Here is a 21,295-nt window from a genome sequence, read left to right as displayed (position 1 = left end):
ATAAAAATGGTCTAATTACCATCTAAGTCTCTTCACTTTAAATTCCTATAGCCATTTGACTCTTTTAACTAATATAACTCTACTTTTACTCTTTTTACAATTTAGTCCTTTTTACTTAATTACTCATGCAAACATCAAAATTTATTAATGAAATTTTACTACGACCTTAATAATATCCTATAGACACTAAAATAATAATTTATTCATCAATTTTTTTGTCCCAAAACCATTTTTCTGATTTAATTAAAAACAGGATGTTACATGAAACGTTGAGATATTGAGGTTTTTGTTGGAGATAAGGTATTTCTAAAGGTTTGGCCATGGAAAAAAATTCCTGAAGTTCGGTCGAAAAGAGAAACTAAGTCCTCATTTTATTGGGTCATATAAAATCACAGAAGAATTGGACAAGTGGCGTATCGACTGGCATTACCTGCAGAATTACAGAAAATGCACGATGTCTTTTATGTTTCAATGCTTAGTGGGTATCAGTTGGATCCATCTCACATTATTTCGGTTAAAGATATAGAAATTCAACCTAATTTATCCTATGATGAGGAACCAGTTGAAATTTTAGCTCGCGAGGTGAAAGAATTGCGTAATAAGCGTGTTCTATTAGTGAAAGTTTTGTGACGTAGTCATAGTGTCGAGGAAGTGACTTGGGAGCCAAAAGAGACGATGAGATCCCAATACCCCTTTATTTAGGGGGAATTGTAACGATCCGATAGTTAGGGGTGACGAAAAGTGTAGTTCTAGGACTCCGTTTCTTTAAATCGAGCCTGTAAATATCATAAAATATTTATGAGCCATATTGGAGGAGAATTAAATTTTGAATAAGTAATTTTCATGAATTATGAGTTATTAAGGTATAAGGACTAAGTCGTGTAAGTGCTAAAAGTTGAATTACAGATTGAAGTTAATCTAAGGGACTAAAGTCGTAATTATACCATTGATTAAATGATGTTGGATGGTGGTGGGGTAGTTGATGATGATAGTTGTCATAAAAATTAATTAATTAAACTATTAAACTTATGTAATAATAATAAATAAATAAAATGAAAACAAAATGAAAGAAATGTGAATGATAGTGGAATGAAAGAGAATTCTCAGTCACATTTACATGTAACTGTCGAAACAAGAAAATAGATAGCAAGGGAAGAACGCACGGTTTGGGGGGCTTTAAGTTCAAGCTCAAAATTGGTTAGTGCAATTTAGTCATTTTCTTATAATTTTTACGTTTTTGGAATTCCGGTACTATGGATTAGTCGACCCATGTTATAATTTTTAGTATTGTTTAAGATTGAAGATTTTACCATTGTTGATTAGTTAGAGTTTTAGGGATTAAATAGATATATTTTTAAGTTAGAAGTGGAAAAGAACTAAATTGTGGAGTTAATTGTTGATCTTAAGAAATAGAGACCAAATTGTGAAAAATTTAAAATTAAGCGGTAGAATTGAAAATTTGGAGCTAAATTTAGCTTATAGTGAAATTAGTATAAAAATTTGAGGTTAAATGTGGAGATTAAATTAGTCTTGGTCTAGGGACTAATTTAAGCGGTAGAATTGAAAATTTGGAGCTAAATTTAGCTTATAGTGAAATTAGTATAAAAATTTGAGGTTAAATGTGGAGATTAAATTAGTCTTGGTCTAGGGACTAATTTTAAGTTTAAGTAAATATGACATAAAATTTGAAATTTAATGAGAATTGAGTTGTGTATTATTAATCTTTTTTAATTATTTTATTCTGTAGCGAACATCGTTCTAGAATCCAAACTAAATTATGAATTATTGCATATTGAATTGCTTGTGTATAATAAGTATTTGAGGTGAGAACTCTTGTACTTTTGGGCTGAATTGAATAAAATGATGATTAAAATGACCCACTTATGAATATCGAGAAATGTGGTATTTTTATGACGATTGAATTGAATATATGCATTGAGAGAATGTGGTTGCTATCAAATTGAATATATGCTTCTATGTGATACATATATGAAATTGAGACATTGGTTATATTGAAAAGTAAAATGAAACCCTAGTAACTGTTTCAGGCTAAGTCAGATATAGATGGCATGGCATAGGATAGGTGAGTACATGGATTACTTCGACTTCTAGTCGATGAGGCACTGGGTGCCAATTTGCTTCAGTTTAACCGATAAGACACTAGGTGTCAACTTATTATAGTGCTGAGCACAATTATTTACTGCAGATTTATTCGATGAGGCACTATGTGCCAAATTGGTGTGTTGGTTGAATCCGTGTATCTGTCCGATCTGAGTTGTGTTAATAGGGGAAATAAATGACAAAAATCGATGTGTTTGATATTGAAATGGAAAAAGATAAGAAATGGAAATGAGATGTGAAATGAAATATGAAATGGTAGATTTTGTTGTGATTATTGGTGAATTATGAGCAAAACCCTGGCCACCAATATAACTCACGAAGGTCTCGGTACATCTTATTTTCTCCAGGATGCATAGCATAAGGGCTACTATACGCCTCTCTCAGTATGGCCTGTCTCAAATCAATATCATTCGGAACACAGATTCTCCTAAAGAAATAAAGTACCCCATCACTGTTCAGTCCAAAATCTATAGTACTACCACCCTCAATCCGTCGGAATCGAAGACCCAACGACTCATCCTCCAATTGCTTACCCTTAATTTGCTCAATCCATGAAGGCTTAACCTGAAGCTCGACTAATAAACTACCATCATCAAATAAACTTAGGCGAGCAAATATCATCTTCAAATTAGTCATAGCCCTATGGCTCGTGCATCAGCCACCACATTGGCCTTACCAGGATGGTACTCAATGGTGCAGTCATAGTTTTTAAGTAGCTTAATCCATCTGCGCTGCCTAAGATAAAGTTCCTTCTAAGTGAGGAGATACTTGAGGCTCTTATGATAAGTGTAAATGATACACTTTTCACCATACAAATAATTCCTCCAGATTTTCAGTGTGAATACTACAGCGACCAACTCCAAGTCATGCATAGGATAATTCGTCTCATGGGTCTTAAGCTGACGAGATGCATAGGCTACCACCTTACCATCCTGCATCAACACACATCCCTAACCGACATGTGATGCATCACTACAAACAGCGAACTCCTTTCCAAGCTCCGGCTGTATCAGAATAGGGGCCTTAGTCAGTACAGTCTTGAGCTTCTCAAAGCTCTCTTGCTGCACATCAATCCAGTTAAATGGCACACCCTTACGTAGCAGCTTAGTCAAGGATGCTGCAATCAATGAAAAATCCTCTACAAATCGTTGATAATATTCTGCCAGTCCTAGAAAACTGCGGATCTCAGACACGTTCCTAGGTTGCTTCCATTCCAACATAGCCTCAATCTTTCAAGGATTAACTTGAATCCCCTCAACTGAAACTACATGACCAAGAAATGTCTCCTCACGCAGCCAGAACTCGCACTTACTAAACTTAGCATAGAGCTATTTTTCCCTCAAAGTCTGAAGAACGACTTGAAAGTGCTCATCATGCTCATCCTCAGTTTTCGAGTAAACCAATATATCGTCGATGAATACCACCACAAACCGATCCAGATAAAGCTAAAACACTTAATTCATTAAATCCATGAAAGCTGTCGGTGCATTAGTCAGTTTGAATGTCATCACTAGGAACTTGTAGTGACTATAATGAGTTCTAAATGTCTTCTTATGAACATCAGCCTTCTTAACCCTTAATTGATGATATCTAGATCGGAGGTCAATCTTAGAGAAAATTGAAGCTCCTCAAAACTGGTCAAACAGATCATCTATCCTCGGTAGGGGGTAGTTGTTCTTAATGGTCATCTTGTTCAGTTACCGGTAGTCGATGTACATCCGCATGGATTCATCCTTCTTCTTTACAAATAGTACCGGTGCTCCTCATGGGGACATACTAGGGCAGATAAACCCACGATCCAATAACTCTTAAATCTGAGCCTTAAGCTCTGTAAACTTCTTTGGTGCCATTCAGTAGGGGGTGATAGACACTGGAGCTGTACCAGGAAGAAGCTCTATCCCAAACTCCACTTCACTATTTAGAGGTAAACCCGATAGTTCCTCAGGAAAGATGTCCGAAACATCCTTTACCGTTCTGATATATTTAACTGTAGAGTCCCTAGAATCTGAAACACTTACATAGGCCAAGAATGTCTCACATCCCTTATGAACCAACTTCTCTGCCACCAGTGCAGAGATCACATTAGCTAAGTAGTTCCAACGTTCTCCAATCATGACTACCTCCATATCCTCCTTAGTGATTTTCGTCTTCTCGACTAGGGCAAACTCCCTCTGCAGGGCTATTAGAACTCTCAAATTATCTATGAGGCCATCCTCAAAGTGGACACATCACTCATACTCAAATGCCACCATACCTCGCGCATAGCGGCTCAGTCTTAGAAACTCAGCCTCATACTCGGCCACTAATTGATCCCTCTGTGTAAGATTCAAAAACTCCCTCCTATGTGCACCCACATAACTAGCTCCGACATATTTCTCCTGGAAAGCAGTATTAAAGAACTCCCAGGTCAGACGTTCAAGCTGAGTGCCCTCCTTAACGATCAGCCACTACTAATAAGCCTCGTCTCGCAATAGTGAGACTGCACCCTTTAATTTCTGCTTAGAGGTGCAATCTAGATCATCCATGATCCTCTCTGTGGCCTCAATCTAGTACTCGACCACATTAGGAGCAACCCTAGTGACACTCTTAAAGAGCTCAGCTCCATTGAACTAGAGTCATTTCGTATCCGATCCTCGGCCTCCAAATCCAATATTGGGCCCAGTGACCCTCTCCAAAATCCTTAGCATAGCCTGGGACAATGCATCGTCCCCAGCCATGCGATCTTGAGACCTAGTCTCAGTAGCGGAGAACACTGGCGTCTCACTCATATCCAAATTTGGTAGGCTGCCCGATAACGAGGACTCGGCTCGAGCCCCTCTACAGCCTTTACCTTGGCCTCTAGTATTCTGTCCGCGGATACTTCGTGTGCTCATATCTAATCAGATTTATTTGGTATTATAAGTTTTATGAATCAGTTACAGTTCCTGTGTTTATTAACAAATGTTTTATGCAAAACAGTACCGGTTATTCAGAGTTCATTTTCGTAAATTACAGTCTTTATCAGTTTTGCTACAATCTCAATATATACTATTTAGAGTGTTTTCACAATATACTACCTTCAGTAGTTTCAAAATATCATAATATATATCAGTTTTAGAATACTTACAGGACCGGTGCCAGAGACTCGGTGCACCACATACTCAGTAGAAATATTTCAAATCATTTAAAAAAATAATCGTTCAAAGACCAAATTTAAAACCCATAATCCATAGCCAAGTTTTGTAACTTGGCTCTGATACCACTAAATGTAACACCCCAAACTCGGCCCAGACGTTATGGCTGGATCTAGCGATGTCACATGGTAGGGTGTTTGAAAATCATATCGTTGCGTTAAAACCATTTCCATTGAATTCTTTATCTTAATATCTTATTAGTTCCAAAATTGTGTTGCTCATTTAGTCGACATTTTCAAAACATTATTCGTTTGCGGAAGCAAAATAGATTAAACAATTATGCATTTAGGAAAAACATTTTTTTTTGAAAACTGAGGTTTCCTACAACTAGCAGTTGTAATCCATAAGGTAAAGATAATTAACACCCAAAACGAAAGTCCGAAAGTCTAATTACAACCCAAAAACTTACCTAGTAAAAATAGAATAGAAATAAAACCAATTATCGTAAAAATAAGTTAAAAACCATCAAAAGTCTAAAACCGTGGTCACCGCCGAGTCCTCTACAGCACTGATCTGTCTATATCTGGGGATTGCCTGTGCACATTTAAACAAAAGGGGTGAATTTACAAAATCTCAGTGTGTAATCCCACAGAAAACAAACAATAGCAAATCACAGTACACAGTTAAAGTAGTCATGGGCCTAAGCCCTTTTTTAGTATCAGTAACAGTTTGGGCCTTAGCCCATCTCAGTACAGTATCAAATATGCAGTAGGGCCTTAGCCCATCACAATATCAGTAGCAATCATGCAGTATTCAGTAACAAAGTCCTACCCAATCAGCCTCTACACACCATCTCCGTCCAACCCTACACTCCATGTGGGGATCAAATTAACCCACGCATCCCTACACTCTAAGTAGTACTGAATGCGGCACAAAATAGTAATTTGCAGCTGAGCTGCCAGTATGTTAGGCTTAAGAGCCTTTGAGTACACTTCCTCCAAATATAATTAACCCATCCCCATGCAATGCAACATAGAAGTCATGACATGCTATCTCAGGACATCAGTACATATAACTAGTTCAATATACAAGCATAAATCATCATGCTCAACACATATATAAATCAAACAATCAGTTCGTACAATTAGGGGTCTAAGTGATTCTTACCGACCCTACAGTAGGTTCACAGATGACTTGGGAGACCTGTGCAACCTTAGCAATCAATTCAATAAAAATGGGCTCACACTGTGGGCCCACACGCCTATGTGGCCCACTCGGCCCAAATTGGCCTTTGCCGTGTGGTCCATTTTTAATGTAATTCGTGCTAGCTAAATATTCATATATGTTTTCACTATTTACTTATATGTGTTCTTTTAAAGCTATCTGCTTGAGTCACTGTTACTAAATTATTTATATCTTGAGCTATAGAATTCCCAATTAAGGTCCGTTTGGTGTCTTTGAAACTAGACTCAAATACCTTTCTACCATAAAATTTCCAGAATTTTTGGTTCAGCCAATAAGTACATTAAAATCTTCAATCTTACCCCTGTTCTGCTGTCTGATAACTTCGACCTTTCTTTGCTAAAAATTAATTATATCTTAGTAAAATCTTCAATCTTACCGCTCTAATTCGATTTCCACAATTTATGGTAATTTTTCAAAGTTAGCCTACTGCTGCTGTCCAAATAGCAAGCAATTTTGGCTTTTCGCTGAATCCAATTTTCTGCGTTTCGGGTAAACACCTGGTTTTATTTAATACTAAAAAGTCCCCGAGCACTCCAAAGCCTATAATTGAACAAATAACACTAATTTAATCTCACATAACGTGATCCCAAATCGAACTCGTATCAAGATTTTAACCCATAAGCGACTAAACCTTACCTTCAATCAATGAACAGTAATTCCCACACAAACTAAGACTCTGATTGGTGATTACGAGCCCTTGAATCCTTCCCTAATTGACATAAACAAAACACTTCAGAAAAAAGTTAACAAACAGAGACAAATCACTTATCTAAAACTTACCGAACGATTGCAGACAAACGTGGAGCAACACGAGGCAAAGTGGGAAAAGAAAAATCAAGAAGATGAAGGGTGAAAGAGAGCAGAAATTCAGTAGCAATGAAGAGAAAATGGCAAGAGGGTAGAGGGATTTTGGGGAAAGTAAAAAAAGAAAAAAGAAAAAAAAGAAAAACAAAATATTTGATAACCACCCGAATCCCTTATTTCTCTCCATCGAACTCCCCACTAAATCCACTACTCAGATTTTTAGTCCATTTCAAACTCTCATGGACGCACAAGCAGAAATAATGCCCACGCCAAGATTCAAACACAGGACCTCCTTCACACTAACACTCCACTTATCCACCAGACCAGCAGGCCCATTCTGTTAATTATTTGTCAACTTTTACTTAGAAGCCTACTGACCAAAGATAGGGCTTATTCATAAAAATACCAAAATTTTCCCAAGTCCTAGCTTGAACTTGAGACCTCCCAAACACACCTAGAACACATAACCACTAAAGCAGACAGATATTTTGTGTCACACATTCACAATACCCAAAATTAAGTTTTTGGGGCATTATACATGATTTTATATAATGACGAGTAATTAGAATATAATAATTATATATGTGATCCAAGTGGGAGATTGTTGGATAATATGGATGTCACATATACACTAAGAAAAAATATATATTATTATTTACTATCATAAAAGGCTAGCCCAAATTAAAAGTGATCTAATATGATTAAGGATTATTGGATTCCAGTTATTAAATCAAGTATGGGGAAAATATTTGTAGATACTATAGTAACTAATTTTCAATTAGCAAATTCTAATTGTTGATGGGCTAATTAGAAATTAAAGTTATTGTGACAAAGTTATATATTAGGGTTATTGTTATCAAATTACACAAAAAAAGTCATTTTAACCCTCCATTTAATTTTAATCTCCTTTAGCTATTGAATTTGCATTATTTGTCAAATAATCTCAAAATTGATGGAAAAGTTAATGTTTATTAACTTTATCGATGCGACATCCAAGTGGCAATCCACATATATGTCATGTTAGCAATTAATAAATTTTTTTAAATTAAAAAAATATTTAAAACATATATATTTTTATACTTTTTAATAAGTTTAATAATTTTCAATTTTTTAAAATAATTTTTATAATTTTTGAATTTTTTATATTTTAAAAAATTAATTGTTAATGTGGCATCCACGTGTATACGTTAGCAAAGTTAACAAACATTAACTTTTCCATCTATTTTAAGGTAATTTGCCAAACAATGAAAGTTTAAAGGCTAAAAATGATGAAAAATTAAATTAATTGCTATATTAATAGACACATATATCATTCATTTTATATTTATTTATTTTTGGTACTTTTCATATCCATTTTACATCCATGTTCGAAGTTCGTGGCTGCCCCTCCTAATAATTTTATTTCCAAGACTTGAACTCTGTTCTTCTTTTAAGAGTGTAATGTGCTTTATCACTGCACCCAATACCTGTTGGTATTTTATATTTATTTTAGTACATTATTAATTAAGATGGTGTTATTTTATTTGTGTCATCAATTCTAAAATATTTATTACTAATGGATTATCCAAAATGATATGTGCCACGGATGCTATTTAAATTTAGGTTAAATTATGTTATTAGTCTCTATACTTTGCGAAAATTTTGAATTTAGTTTTTGTACTTTAACTTGATCAAATTTAGTCATTGTTTGAAATTTTAGCCTTAACCCTAATAGTAGCAATTAAATTTTTTTATTTAAATTCAATTGTTAGTCTTGTACTATGCGTACAATTGTAGATTTAGTTCATATTCTCTGATTAGATCGTTCTCATACTTTATGCTTTTCAAATTTTAAAATTTCAATTTTGACACAAATAACAGTGGGTATTTTATTAATTTGATTTTTAGTGAGTAATATGTGAAAATAACAAGCCGACATGACATTATACATATGATAATATGTTTGATGCATCATATTTTAGAAATAGTAGAACTTAATGAATTTAATAGTTATTGTTTAGTGAGGACTGAAATTATAAAATTTAAAAAGTATAATAATTAAAAACAACCAAATTAAAATACATAACTTAAATCCACAAATTTTGCAAAGTAACTAGAAAACTTGTTTTGGCAAAAGTTTATGCAAATGACGTGAAATAATATGGATTTAGTTTCAATTTAAAATTTCTTTTTCCATCCTTCCCCGCTGTGTTGGTTGGTGGTATATGGATTTTATCTTTTTCTAGGCATCTTCGTGGAAAGAGACCGAAAATTGTCCTAAAATCCGTAATAACCATAAGTTTTGTTGGGAGCATTTAATGGAAAAATTCTTATTTATAAATGCAGTTTCACCTACTTAACAAACATGTTTTCTATTCTCATTCCTTAAAAGGAATAAAGAGTTTATAACTACTATGCTTTCTTTGGATGGATTTTTTTAAAAATAAAATTTAATTAATTAATAAGGATAAAGTTGTGAATGGTAATCAAACCCCCCCCCCCGGTTTTATCTTGCTAATGTAAAATTATAGAATAAAATAATTATTATTCAAATTATTTTTTGAGATTATTATTTAAATTATAACCACATCATGCTTTAGAAATTGTAATTAAATAAAAAGTAACTATTCTATTTATCTCAATGGAGTAAAATTAAACAAATCTAAATTTATAAAAGGTATAAGTAAAACAAGTGATAAATCTCATTTAAAATCGAAAAATCAATTTATGTCGTTGGTAACAAAAGCAATATATATATATATTGTGAAGATTACTTATAAGATTTGTAGAATATTCCTGAATGTTAATGTATTTACTATAATGTATTTATTTTATAGTGAATAATCATAATATTAATTAAGTGAGTGAGAAATATATATTAATATCAATATACTAATAATAAATATTATTTCAATATCATTTTTTATAATTTTTTTCTAATACTAAATAATAAAATGCGATTTAAACTATTTACCACTGGAATATGCCCCTCAATACACTTCGCAAAGTGCAATTATATTTTTATATAAAGTATATAATGATTTAATTTTTAAATAAATAAATTTAAATTTAAAATATTAAATTACTTGACAGCATTATACAATATGAAAGAAAATTGAAATAATTAAAAATATCATGTCCCCAGTAACTAACATAAAAAATATATAAATATATCAAATTTTATGTTAAATGAAATATCAACATATAAAGAATTATATAAATTTATTTTACCAAAATATAATGAGAATACTATATGAACACACAATTTTTTTTATTTAAATTGAATTGTAATAAAAAAATTTATACAAAAAATATGTTATGAATTAAGACACGATATTATCTAAATTAAATTACTATAATAAACTATGCAAAACATGATATAACATGAAAAAAATACAAGAACATGAACATGCCCAAATTTACATAAAAATAAAATATAAATGTACACCTATACTTGTCTATACTTATATAATGTGCTTGATTAAATTGGTGTTATGAGTAAATTGGACACCAACTTAATCAAAAAAATTACTTAAAATTGGTTTTTAATAAAGTAACGAATATTAATATAATGATATTTTCATCTTTTACTATTTTTATATGAAATGTTTAAATAAAGCAACTAAAAATAAAATGTCTAAAGATTGAAACCGAGCCTAAAGAAAATTTATTTATGAATACTTTACCATCTTATCTATAATTCAATTATTAAATATTTTTTTATAAATATAATTTAGATATTAAGTTTTTTCTTTCACTTGCAAAATAGTATAAATTTATAATCCTATAGGTATAGAATTATAATAGATAAAACAATTATAATATAAATTTATGACTTTTTCTACCTTTCTTAAATATCCTTATAAGAAGGATTACGTGGTTAAATATGTTTCAACTTGTAATCTCTAAATTGTTGTATTAATAACGTTAATAGAAATAAGATTCTATGGTTAAACTTACAATACTCTTTTTATAAAATTATTAAATTACTCATAACTTTCTAATCTCTAAAGTGAAGGATATTATCTACTTAAATACATTTAAATCCACGTCTTTTAGAAAATTGCAATAACAACAATACTAATCAAGCTTAAAAATAACTTAAACATTATAACCAAATACATAATGTTTTAGATACACAAAAATTTTATACAAAATAAATTTCAAGAAGATCTATATATAATGAAATTTCAATTACTAAAAGTTTGAAGAGAATTCATGGGACTCAAATTTAAATTTTTCTTAAAAAATTTAAAATTCTATCACGCGTATTTAAAACATTTATTTGTGTTTCAACATAACATATAATAAATAATAAAATGTATAGTTTGAAACTAATTAATAATAACATATGATATATGTATGATATTAAAATAAAAAATAGATTAAACTGTAAGTAAAACAAAATTTAAACATATGAATACATCATATTAAGAATACTAAATGAATATGTTATTTATCGTGGTTTTGTCATGGTTTTGTCATCAATCCTAAGTTGGTATAGAGTTAATTTGTGATACCATCATAATCAACAACATTAGTAATATATACAATTTATAGAGTAATAAAATGTGCCTAATAAAATTAAAATGTATTAAAATTTTAAAATAAAGTATTGGTTGAGTGATAAATTTAAGGTTTTAAGCATTGGTGTTGGTTCAAATCTCACCATTAATTTTTTTTATTTTTTTAAATAAAAAGATTAAAGTAACATTAATTAATATAACATATTTTAAATATAAAATGATATTTTGTAATTTTTCTGATCGAGTTGGTACCCGATTGACTTGCTATACCAACTCAGTCAGAGACTTAAATAATAGTATATAGATATAAAAATAAAATTATCTAATATCAAATAAAAATAAGGGAACAAAACCTATAAAACAAGGGTAAAAGGGTTTTTTTTTTTTCGTTTAGAATGTGAATGGAAATACGTAGCTAATATATTTATTTATAATGCTAAATCTTAATTTTAATTGATATATAATTATAACATAAATTAAGAAATAAATAATTAAAATAATATGTGTAATTTAATATGAAACTTAAATTTAAGTGATAGTATTTGTAAAATTAAAAAATAATTATTTTATATTTATACTAATGTTTTATTATCAATAAGAAACGTGAAATCTATCTATTGGTTTTATATTCAAGATTGGTAAATAGAAATATTATTAGTAATGTAATAATAGTTATTTTAACTTTATTTTATATCCATGATTTTATAGATTTAAAAAAAAACACATGCAAACATAGCTAACACAAAATTCTGATTTTAATGAAAAAATATTTCTTTATTTTAATTTCTCAATTAGATTCAAGCTAATTGTGGAGCCAAAAATTTTATTGAATCAAATTGATTAGATAATATCTATCAATAAAAAATAATTTAAATTTAATTATAGAAAATATAATTAAATAATATATGTTTAATTTTTTAGGTTTTGATATATAAATTAGGAAAATAGTAAATAAATTCATACATTATAAATACTATCAAAATATTAATGTTATATATATTTTACGTTGACAAAAGACGTTATATAAATTTTGTAATTAATCTAAGCATTATCATATTTAAAATAAAATAAAATAAAAATTATATTTATTAATATAATATCACATTGATTAATAACTAATTAATATTTATTTTTTATCACATAATAAATATTTTTAATGTTAATTTAATAATATAATAAACATAAATGTTATTCTTATCAATTTAAAACTTATATATATATTATAGGTATTAAAATCTTGCTTTTATGATTATGTCAAAATTTTATTAGCAAAAGTTAAGGTGGCTTAAGCTGGAAGACTTTATCTGTATGAAGATTGCTCCTTAGAATCTATTGTAAGATGAAACCTTAATTGCCTCACAATGTGCTTTCAACATATGATAATTACTTCACTAACTTTTAATACATAAGATCATAAGGAAATCACAGTGATGGATTGACCCCAAAACCCAGAATATTTTACGACCAGACATATTCTATATAGAATTTCAACCAAAATAGCAATACCTTACTGACATCAAATTCTAAGATTGGGTGGCATAGATTAACTTCATCTTTCATCTACCTTTCGATGTCCATAACTGCATACAGCTTTCCTTCCTTCTGAGATTCAAAACCATCAGATTCTTCTTCCACTTCCAATTCAAGGTCTTCTTCCTTTTTCAGCGTTAAATAATCCATTTTTTCTCCATATAATTTAGCCAAAACCAAATAGAGAGCCATTGAGAAAATGATGACCGCTATCAAGGTCCAGCTGAATATGATATTTACTAACGATTTAGCTCGCTGTAATGCCTCATCGCTTGAGCACCTAACAACCTGGTGACCATCTTCATTGTGAAGGAAACAGCCTTTGGAAACCAACGATGGGGTCCAGATCATGTATCCCATGATAATGAGCCACACACCTTGATACAAAACACTGAGAGACCTTATAAAGCTTACCATGAAGCTCTTAGGAAGCCCAATTCCCGTGAGGGTGGTGGTTAAAGAAACAACGATGACGGTCTGTAGAAGCAAGTGATACTGACCCTCCACTCCCATGTGATCAGCTGAATGAAAGTGGAAGAGGAGGAGCTGCTGGGCAAAAGCTACAGCTGCAATAAACTGTGTTAGGCTATGCTTAGCTTTGGGGCTAATTTTATCAAGGATAATAGCGAAAGCTGCATAAGTAAAGAAAGTCATAGATATGGAAGAGTGCTCAAAGTTGTGGAGATGAGTTGATGGGATGGTTCCATCAGGATCCAAAGGTTGGTGCCTTGCAGGGCTGATAAAGAGCTCCATGGAGATGGAGATGGAGGAAGCTACCATGATGAGGAACAGCTCTAGGTGCCTTGATTTTGGTGTGGGGAACCATGTGGGAGATGTGTAGGGATTCGGATGGAGAGAATGGAGCTTGATGTGATTAAAGAGATGCCAAAAACCAAGTAAAAAGAAGGCTAAACCTGGGAGAACATGCCCCACTAGAGAACCCATTTCTTCCTAAACCTGTATTTTATTGTAGTTGGAAAAAGAGATTCCTCTCAAGGTTGTAGGGGAGAGAGAAAAGATGAGGCAGAGTGTGGTGATCAAATTGAAGCCAAAATGGGTCGAATGGGTTGAATTTGTAAGGACTCCATAACCGTCTATATATATTGTGGGATTTTGAAAATCTGATATCATGAGTTAAGGAAAGGGATTAATAATTTAGCTATTACAAATATTCCTGAGATTGGCTTCAATGAAAAATAAAAGGTTAAAATATGATGTTAACTCCTGTATTTGTATAGAATTTGAGATTTAATTCATATATTTTAAAATTTTAAAATTTTTATCTTCTTATTTTTTTAATTTAAAATTTTTCTAATTATTATCTTAGTCAGTAGTATCATAAATTGAATAATATGAGGACTTAGTGTTTTAATAATTGGATTAAGATTTTTAAATCAGTAAAATAGGAAATTTATTTTTTAACTTTTAAAGTACATAAACTAAATATTAAATTCTATAAAGTATAGGGATTAAAAAATATTGTAACCAAAATAAAAACAACTATAACGATAAGTCTGCCTCTTAATTGTGTTCCACACTCCACCTCTCTGCCCCGCTTCTAAATTTTGACACGTTATTATTATTATTATTATTATTATTATTATTATTATTATTATTATTATTATTATTATTATTATTATTATTTGTGCTTTTCCTTTAATTTTTAACCAAAATTTTAGATAAAAATAAAAAAAAAGAACAAAATTTCTTTTATAGAGATTAAAAAGTAATTGCGATTGCTAATTTTATTTTACTCAATTTTACGAGTCATTTTCTAATATTTTATATTTAAATAAAATTATCTGTTTTGAAAAAAATAAAATTAACTTTCTAAAGATTAGAAATAAAGAATATTATTTATTAATAATTCGGCTCGTCTCATTTTCTCAAATTACTCTTCATTTTATTTCTTTAAAATTTTGGTTAAAGTTGCTCAATATTTATAGAGAAGGATTAAAATTGATAAAATAAAAATAAAAGTAAAAACTATACTAATAAATAAAGAAATAGAAATTAAATATATCGATATTTTTTAATTTATAAAAAATAAAAATGGTTAAAAATTGCGTCATGCTAATTTAGTAAGTTGAGTTTTGATGGTGGTTCTTCAATTAAGTAGGCAACTTTAAAAAAAGAAAATCATTGATTTGAATTTTGGAATTAATAATAAAAACATTTGTTGCTTAGCTATGTTTTAGATAGGGGTGTAATTGAGTTGAGTCTGAATATATTCAAGTTTGAGCTCGAGCTCATGAAATTGAGAGTTCAATACTGGATTCAAGCTCGATCAATTGTCTAATTTTAGGCTTGAACTTGACTTAAGATATAATTGAGCTACTCGAGGTCGAGCTCGTATGTATTCAAGCTCGAGCTTGATAATTAAACTTAGAGTTAATGATATATATATTAAGGGCTTATAAATGAAAAATAAAAAGCTTGCTAGGGCTCACGGGCCATTTGATCCATGTATTACTAACCTCGAATTCTGCTTGATTAATAGCTCAAGCTACTCAAACTCTTTAATAGCTTGATTTTCAGTAGTATCGAAAAAGACGGTTTTAGAACCCCATTTTCATAAAATGTGTCCATAAATATCAATTACGAATATTTCAAAGTTGGTATAAAAGAATATTGATGTTTGATTCATCGATTTTTTCAATTAGATAATTAATTTCGGTGTAGGGACTAAATTGTAAAACTCCAATAGTTATATGTTTTTAATTGGCCAAAGACTTAGGGACTCAAATTGTAATTAGCCAAAGGTTCATAATGGTAATTAAACCATTTTATAATATGAATTAGTGGATGACGATGGGAAGATTCCATTGATTTTATTTAAAGATAGATTAAGCTCAACAAGACATTATTAAACTAATTAATTAAAGTTAAGTTAAATCAAAGTATGTAAGGTTTATTTTAGTGAAATTTCATCATCTTCCTTATTTTCCAACCGGCCAAAGTAGAAACACTTAGGGTTTGTTTGGTTGGGTGTAATGGCTAATCCATTACACCCCGAATCGGTGGCCCCACTGAATACAGCTTTGGTTCGCTGTTTTCTCTAATACTGTTCTAATCCGTAGCGGACGGATTCCACATTTTGGCTGCTTCACCACCGATTTGTAAATCCCTTGCAACAGCAAAGATTAGCTAATCGGTGTCTTATTTACCCTCCCCTTGCCGAAATCGCCTCCAGCCGACCCTCTCCCTCCCAACATAAACAGAACGTGCCAGCGAACCAAACCTCTACCCGCTCTCGATTTCAGCTTTGCATCCTTCTCCGACTCGACGGTGTCAGATCTCCGGACGGCTTGAATCAGTAATCTCCGTCAAACTTAACCTATTTCTTTTCTCTCTGCATGCGATTGTTTCAGTCCTTGGTAAATCGGCGTTTCGTTTCTTACCGGTTATGGTTTTTTTTTCCATTGTTTGTTTGTTTGTCCTGAATTACAAGTTCTTTGCTCCAACATTTTTCATATTCTGTCTGCTTTATGTTTCTCTATTTTCTGTTTCTGTACCGTGTTTTGTTTCTTTATTTTCTGTTTCTGTACCATGTTTTGTTCCTCTATTATCTGTAGTGGTTTTTTGTTTCTCTATTTTCTGTTTCTGTACCATGTTTTGTTCCTCTTGCCATTTTTGCCATTTTCTGTTTCTGTTTCTCCGTCAAATTTATTATCAATGATCAGCATGTTCTCTTGTGTAGACATTTTATTTAGCATGTTTTGTTTCTCTATCATTTACACACTGCTGTTACTGAAAATTAAATCTAAATTCAACCGAATGACATGGAATTATACAACAACTAACTTCAAATAAAAACATGATTTTAATCCATTGTTAGAAGTTAATAATCCTTTTCCTCACTTATAAACCATGAACGCATATCAGTAGTGGGACATTTGTAGAGAAATTAACAGATCTGTTCCAACTGATATTCCTAGAGGTCTCATATTCTTGTTTGTGTTCCAACTTGTCAAGGAAAGGCTAGATTTTGTATTTCCATTTAAATAATCTTCTTGACCTTAATTTGTTTGTCATTTGGCATTGTGCATTGTTAAAGGCTTGTTGTCAGTATTTCATAATTTTCCTTATAATTTTCCCATCCATTAATTTTTTGTTTTCTATAATTCTTTAATATTGTCTCAAGTTCCCATCTGCAGTTTAATATATTGATTATGTAATCCACACATCATTATCTATCAAACTAAAGCAGTAGAGACAAGATTATGAAATATTAAAACCAGTGCAACCAGCTCATGATATTGTTATGATGAAAGTACTTGCTGTGCATTTTTCTTAGTCATTTAAATCAATAAACTCATTTAACAATCTTGTGCTTTTCCATGACAGAAATAAGAATATTATTTATCTTTTGTAATTAAATTATCTTTGAAAGGCTGTATGAGAATATGTATGTAAGCAAACTCTAATTGCACTGGTATTCCATTTTCATTTTTGTGAAAACATGTTTATTTTTCTAGTCAAATGCCTATATGATGGTTCTTGTGTAGCCATTTTATTTAGCATGTTTTGTTTCTCTATCATTTACACACTGCTGTTACTGAAAATTAAATCTAAATTCAACCGAATGACATGGAATTATACAACAACTAACTTCATTGTTTGTTTGTTTGTCCTGAATTACAGGTTCTTTGTTGCTGCAGTTCATCATCGGTCTCCTCTCCGATTTCCTCATTACAGGTTAGTTTCCCCCGTTTGCAGTGGCTATACAATTGTTTGCAGTGGCTATATAATTTATTTGCAGTGGCTCCATCTTCTTGATCAGTCAGAAATGAAAACAAAGGACTATGAATGCTCATGTCCTGTTTGGATTTGTATGCTTTTTGAGATTTTTGTTGAATAGAAACACTCTGATATTCTTTCATGGCTACTGCAATGTTGAAGTGCATATAATGAGCTCTAGAATGTCATGCATAGTCCTGGTGCTGTTAATTTGGTACTGTTAATTTTGAATGCTTTGAAATGTTTGAAATGGCTTTGTTAATTTGGTACTGTTAATGCTTTGAAATGTTTCAAATGGTGCTGTTACTACTTCAACTTTGAAATGCTTTGAAATGTTTGATCACTGATAAATGTTTGAAATGGTGCTGTTAATTTGGTATAGTTAACTTTGAATGCTTTGAAATGTTTGAAATGAGTTAACACCCAAGTACATTTACTGCTAATTTAATCTCCAAGTTGGTGTGGAATTATGAAACTAAGAGAGTATTTTCCTATATGTTGCTTTTACGTTTCACTCTTTCTGAAATAATTAGCTGATAAGGTCTCCTTCCACTGTATCTGCTTCTGGCCATATATGAGAAACCAAGAAAACCCTTTCTTGTTCGGCTATATATATATATTGAAGTGAAAATGAAGCCATGACCTGTACAGTTTTAAATTATCCAAAGCTTTCTTCATTACCAAATCTGTCATCTTACTTTTAAAAGTTTTAAATTATCTGTCAAACTTATAATCTGTCAATATATCAAACATTAACCCATTTTTCAGTTGTGGATGTACTTCCTTTCTTTCCAAACAATATATAATTTGGTCTCACGTGGTTGCTGCTTTCACTTGCTCTCTCTCCTCCACCTTCCATTGTCCAACTTTCAAGCAAATCGTTGGAATTCTAGGATCTTTTGAAGATTAACATGCAACTGTCGAATATTTATGGTTATATGTCTACCTTAAAAGATGTTTTATAAATTGTTTTCATTCATTAAAAAACCAGGTTATGCTTATGATTGCAAATTACATGTGAGCACACATCTGATTTGTACTTGGATATCATATGTTATATTCCTTTGTCCCCAAAACCATTAATGAGTACTATATAATTTAAAAAGGGCATCAAACTTTAGTACCAATTCTTGTATTAAAAAGGAAATTCATGGACAAAATGTTGTTATAAAAAGGAGCAATATATAATTTGGTACTTGTGTTTTTCTTTTTTTAATCTATTATTTGTATTTGATAAATATTTTGATACTTAAAGATAATGGTGTACCAATTCTTCGTTATAATTTAAAAAGGACATCAAACTTTAGTACCAATTCTTGTATTAAAAAGGAAATTCATGGACAAAATGTTGTTATAAAAAGGAGCAATATATAATTTGGTACTTGTGTTTTTTCTTTTTTAATCTATTATTTGTATTTGATAAATATTTTGATACTTAAAGATAATGGTGTACCAATTCTTCGTTATAATTTAAAAAGGACATCAAACTTTAGTACCAATTCTTGTATTAATATCAATTATGATAAAAATATAACGATTTTGATACTTTCAAAGATCTCGTTCAAATTTAATCATTATTAAAATAAATTGTGCTAACTTTAAGCTGAAATAAAAATTTTATTTATGTTATTTAAGGTATATTAAAATATAATTAAAATCATTATTTATTATTTAATATTTTTAATTGAAATATAATTAAAATCATTTTGATTATATAATATTAATATAAAACTATACATTTAAATTGAAAATATAAATAAAACATGGCATAACAATTAAAATTTAATATTAATAGAAAAACATATTTATTATTGATATTAATAATTCAAATTTTTTTTCCATAATATTTTTTACCTGTGTGTTATAAATTATTTATTACTTATGGAGTGTTTACCTCTTTATTATTATTTGATTACAAAATATTATCATTTTATTTATCTTTAAAATATTAAATTTGTTAATAGCTATCAATCATTTATGCAAATTTTTACTAATAATTTTACTAAATAAAAATAAACACGTGCCATCTTGATTCTTTTAGATTCAATGTTCATTCCTGTAATTTCTTATAAGCATTTTTGTTTGAGAAGCAACTTGTCAAGTTATCCCCCATATAATCCTATCAACTCCCCCAAAATTAATAACCTATTTGCTTTCATTTTTAATTTGTTTGTCTCTCAATTATTTTTATAAAATTTAATTTGCATCTTCAATTCTTTGATAGTGTGTTCTAATTTTAATATGTTGCAGTAATGGCTCGTCTGCCTTTAATTGCACAAAGTGTGAGGCGAAAAAGAATTGGTATTGCATTGACATTATGGTTGGAACTCTGTAGAATTGCGATTTGGTTCTTATTTAGAATGGGTGCCAGCCTTAGCCTACATACTTATAGACCAAGGATTAGGTCATATACCTTAGATTTTTATGCAAAACGAGATTATGTGAAAAGGCTTGTATATGCTAGTGACGAGACCTGTGTTTCACAAGTTAGGATGAATAGAACTGCCTTTTTTAAGTTATGTGAGATGTTAGAATCGATAGGGGGATTGAAGTCGTCAAGAAACATGCTGGTTGATGAGCAAGTAGCAATGTTTTTACATATCATCTCCCATCACCTGAAAAATCGAGTTATCAAGCATCACTTTAGAAGGTCCGGGGAAACTGTTAGCAGAGCATTTCATAGTGTTTTAAATGCTGTCATACGCTTACAAGATGTCTTATTTAAAAAGCCGGAGCCAATTACAGCCGATTCTTCTGACACAAGGTGGAAATGGTTTAAGGTATTAGACTGAGTTTTATATATAGCTTGTACAACATTTAGTTGACTTAGATTTAAATTAGTATTCTAACTCAAGGTTTTATATCATGTGATATAGAATTGCTTAGGTGCTCTTGATGGAACCCACATCAAGATTAGGGTGCCAACAATTGATAAAGCTAGATATCGAACCCGAAAAGGGGACATAGCAACAAACATGCTAGGTGTTTGTACACCTGAGATGCAATTTGTTTATGTTCTTCCTGGTTGGGAAGGTTCAGTTGCCGATGGACGGGTGCTTCGAGATGCCATTAGTAGAAGACATGGACTAAAAGTTCCTCATGGTACAGTGTATAGTTAGAGGAATTTGAATTATTCATTAAGATCAAACTTTGTTTGCTGAATTAATCATGTTGGGTAAAAATTATTTTATAGGTTGTTATTATCTAGTTGATGCTGGATACACAAATTCTGAGGGA

The 21,295-nt window shown here is 30.7% G+C and overlaps 1 protein-coding gene across 2 annotated transcripts; it reads right to left on the bottom strand.

Moving 5' to 3' along the window:
- Window positions 1-13,152: 13,152 nt before the first annotated feature.
- On the bottom strand, window positions 13,153-14,469 carry LOC107914273 (transmembrane protein 45A). 2 transcript variants are annotated; one of them, XM_041099920.1, is made up of 2 exons: window positions 13,733-14,413; window positions 13,153-13,606 (listed from the first exon to the last, which is right to left on the bottom strand). In XM_041099920.1, the coding sequence occupies exons 1-2, from the start codon at window positions 14,261-14,263 to the stop codon at window positions 13,349-13,351; spliced, it is 789 nt and encodes a 262-aa protein (XP_040955854.1). In that variant the 5' UTR covers window positions 14,264-14,413; the 3' UTR covers window positions 13,153-13,348. The 2 variants fall into 2 exon arrangements, with proteins under 2 accessions (XP_040955854.1, XP_016698634.1); XM_016843145.2 differs by having other exon boundaries at window positions 13,153-14,469.
- Between the last annotated feature and the right edge of the window lie 6,826 nt (window positions 14,470-21,295).

Source organism: Gossypium hirsutum, chromosome D08, assembly GCF_007990345.1.
Source record: "Gossypium hirsutum isolate 1008001.06 chromosome D08, Gossypium_hirsutum_v2.1, whole genome shotgun sequence".
Classification (NCBI taxonomy): Eukaryota; Viridiplantae; Streptophyta; class Magnoliopsida; order Malvales; family Malvaceae; genus Gossypium; species Gossypium hirsutum.
The sequence above is the reverse complement of the archived record's forward strand: the minus strand, read 5'-3'. Positions and strand labels throughout refer to the sequence as shown.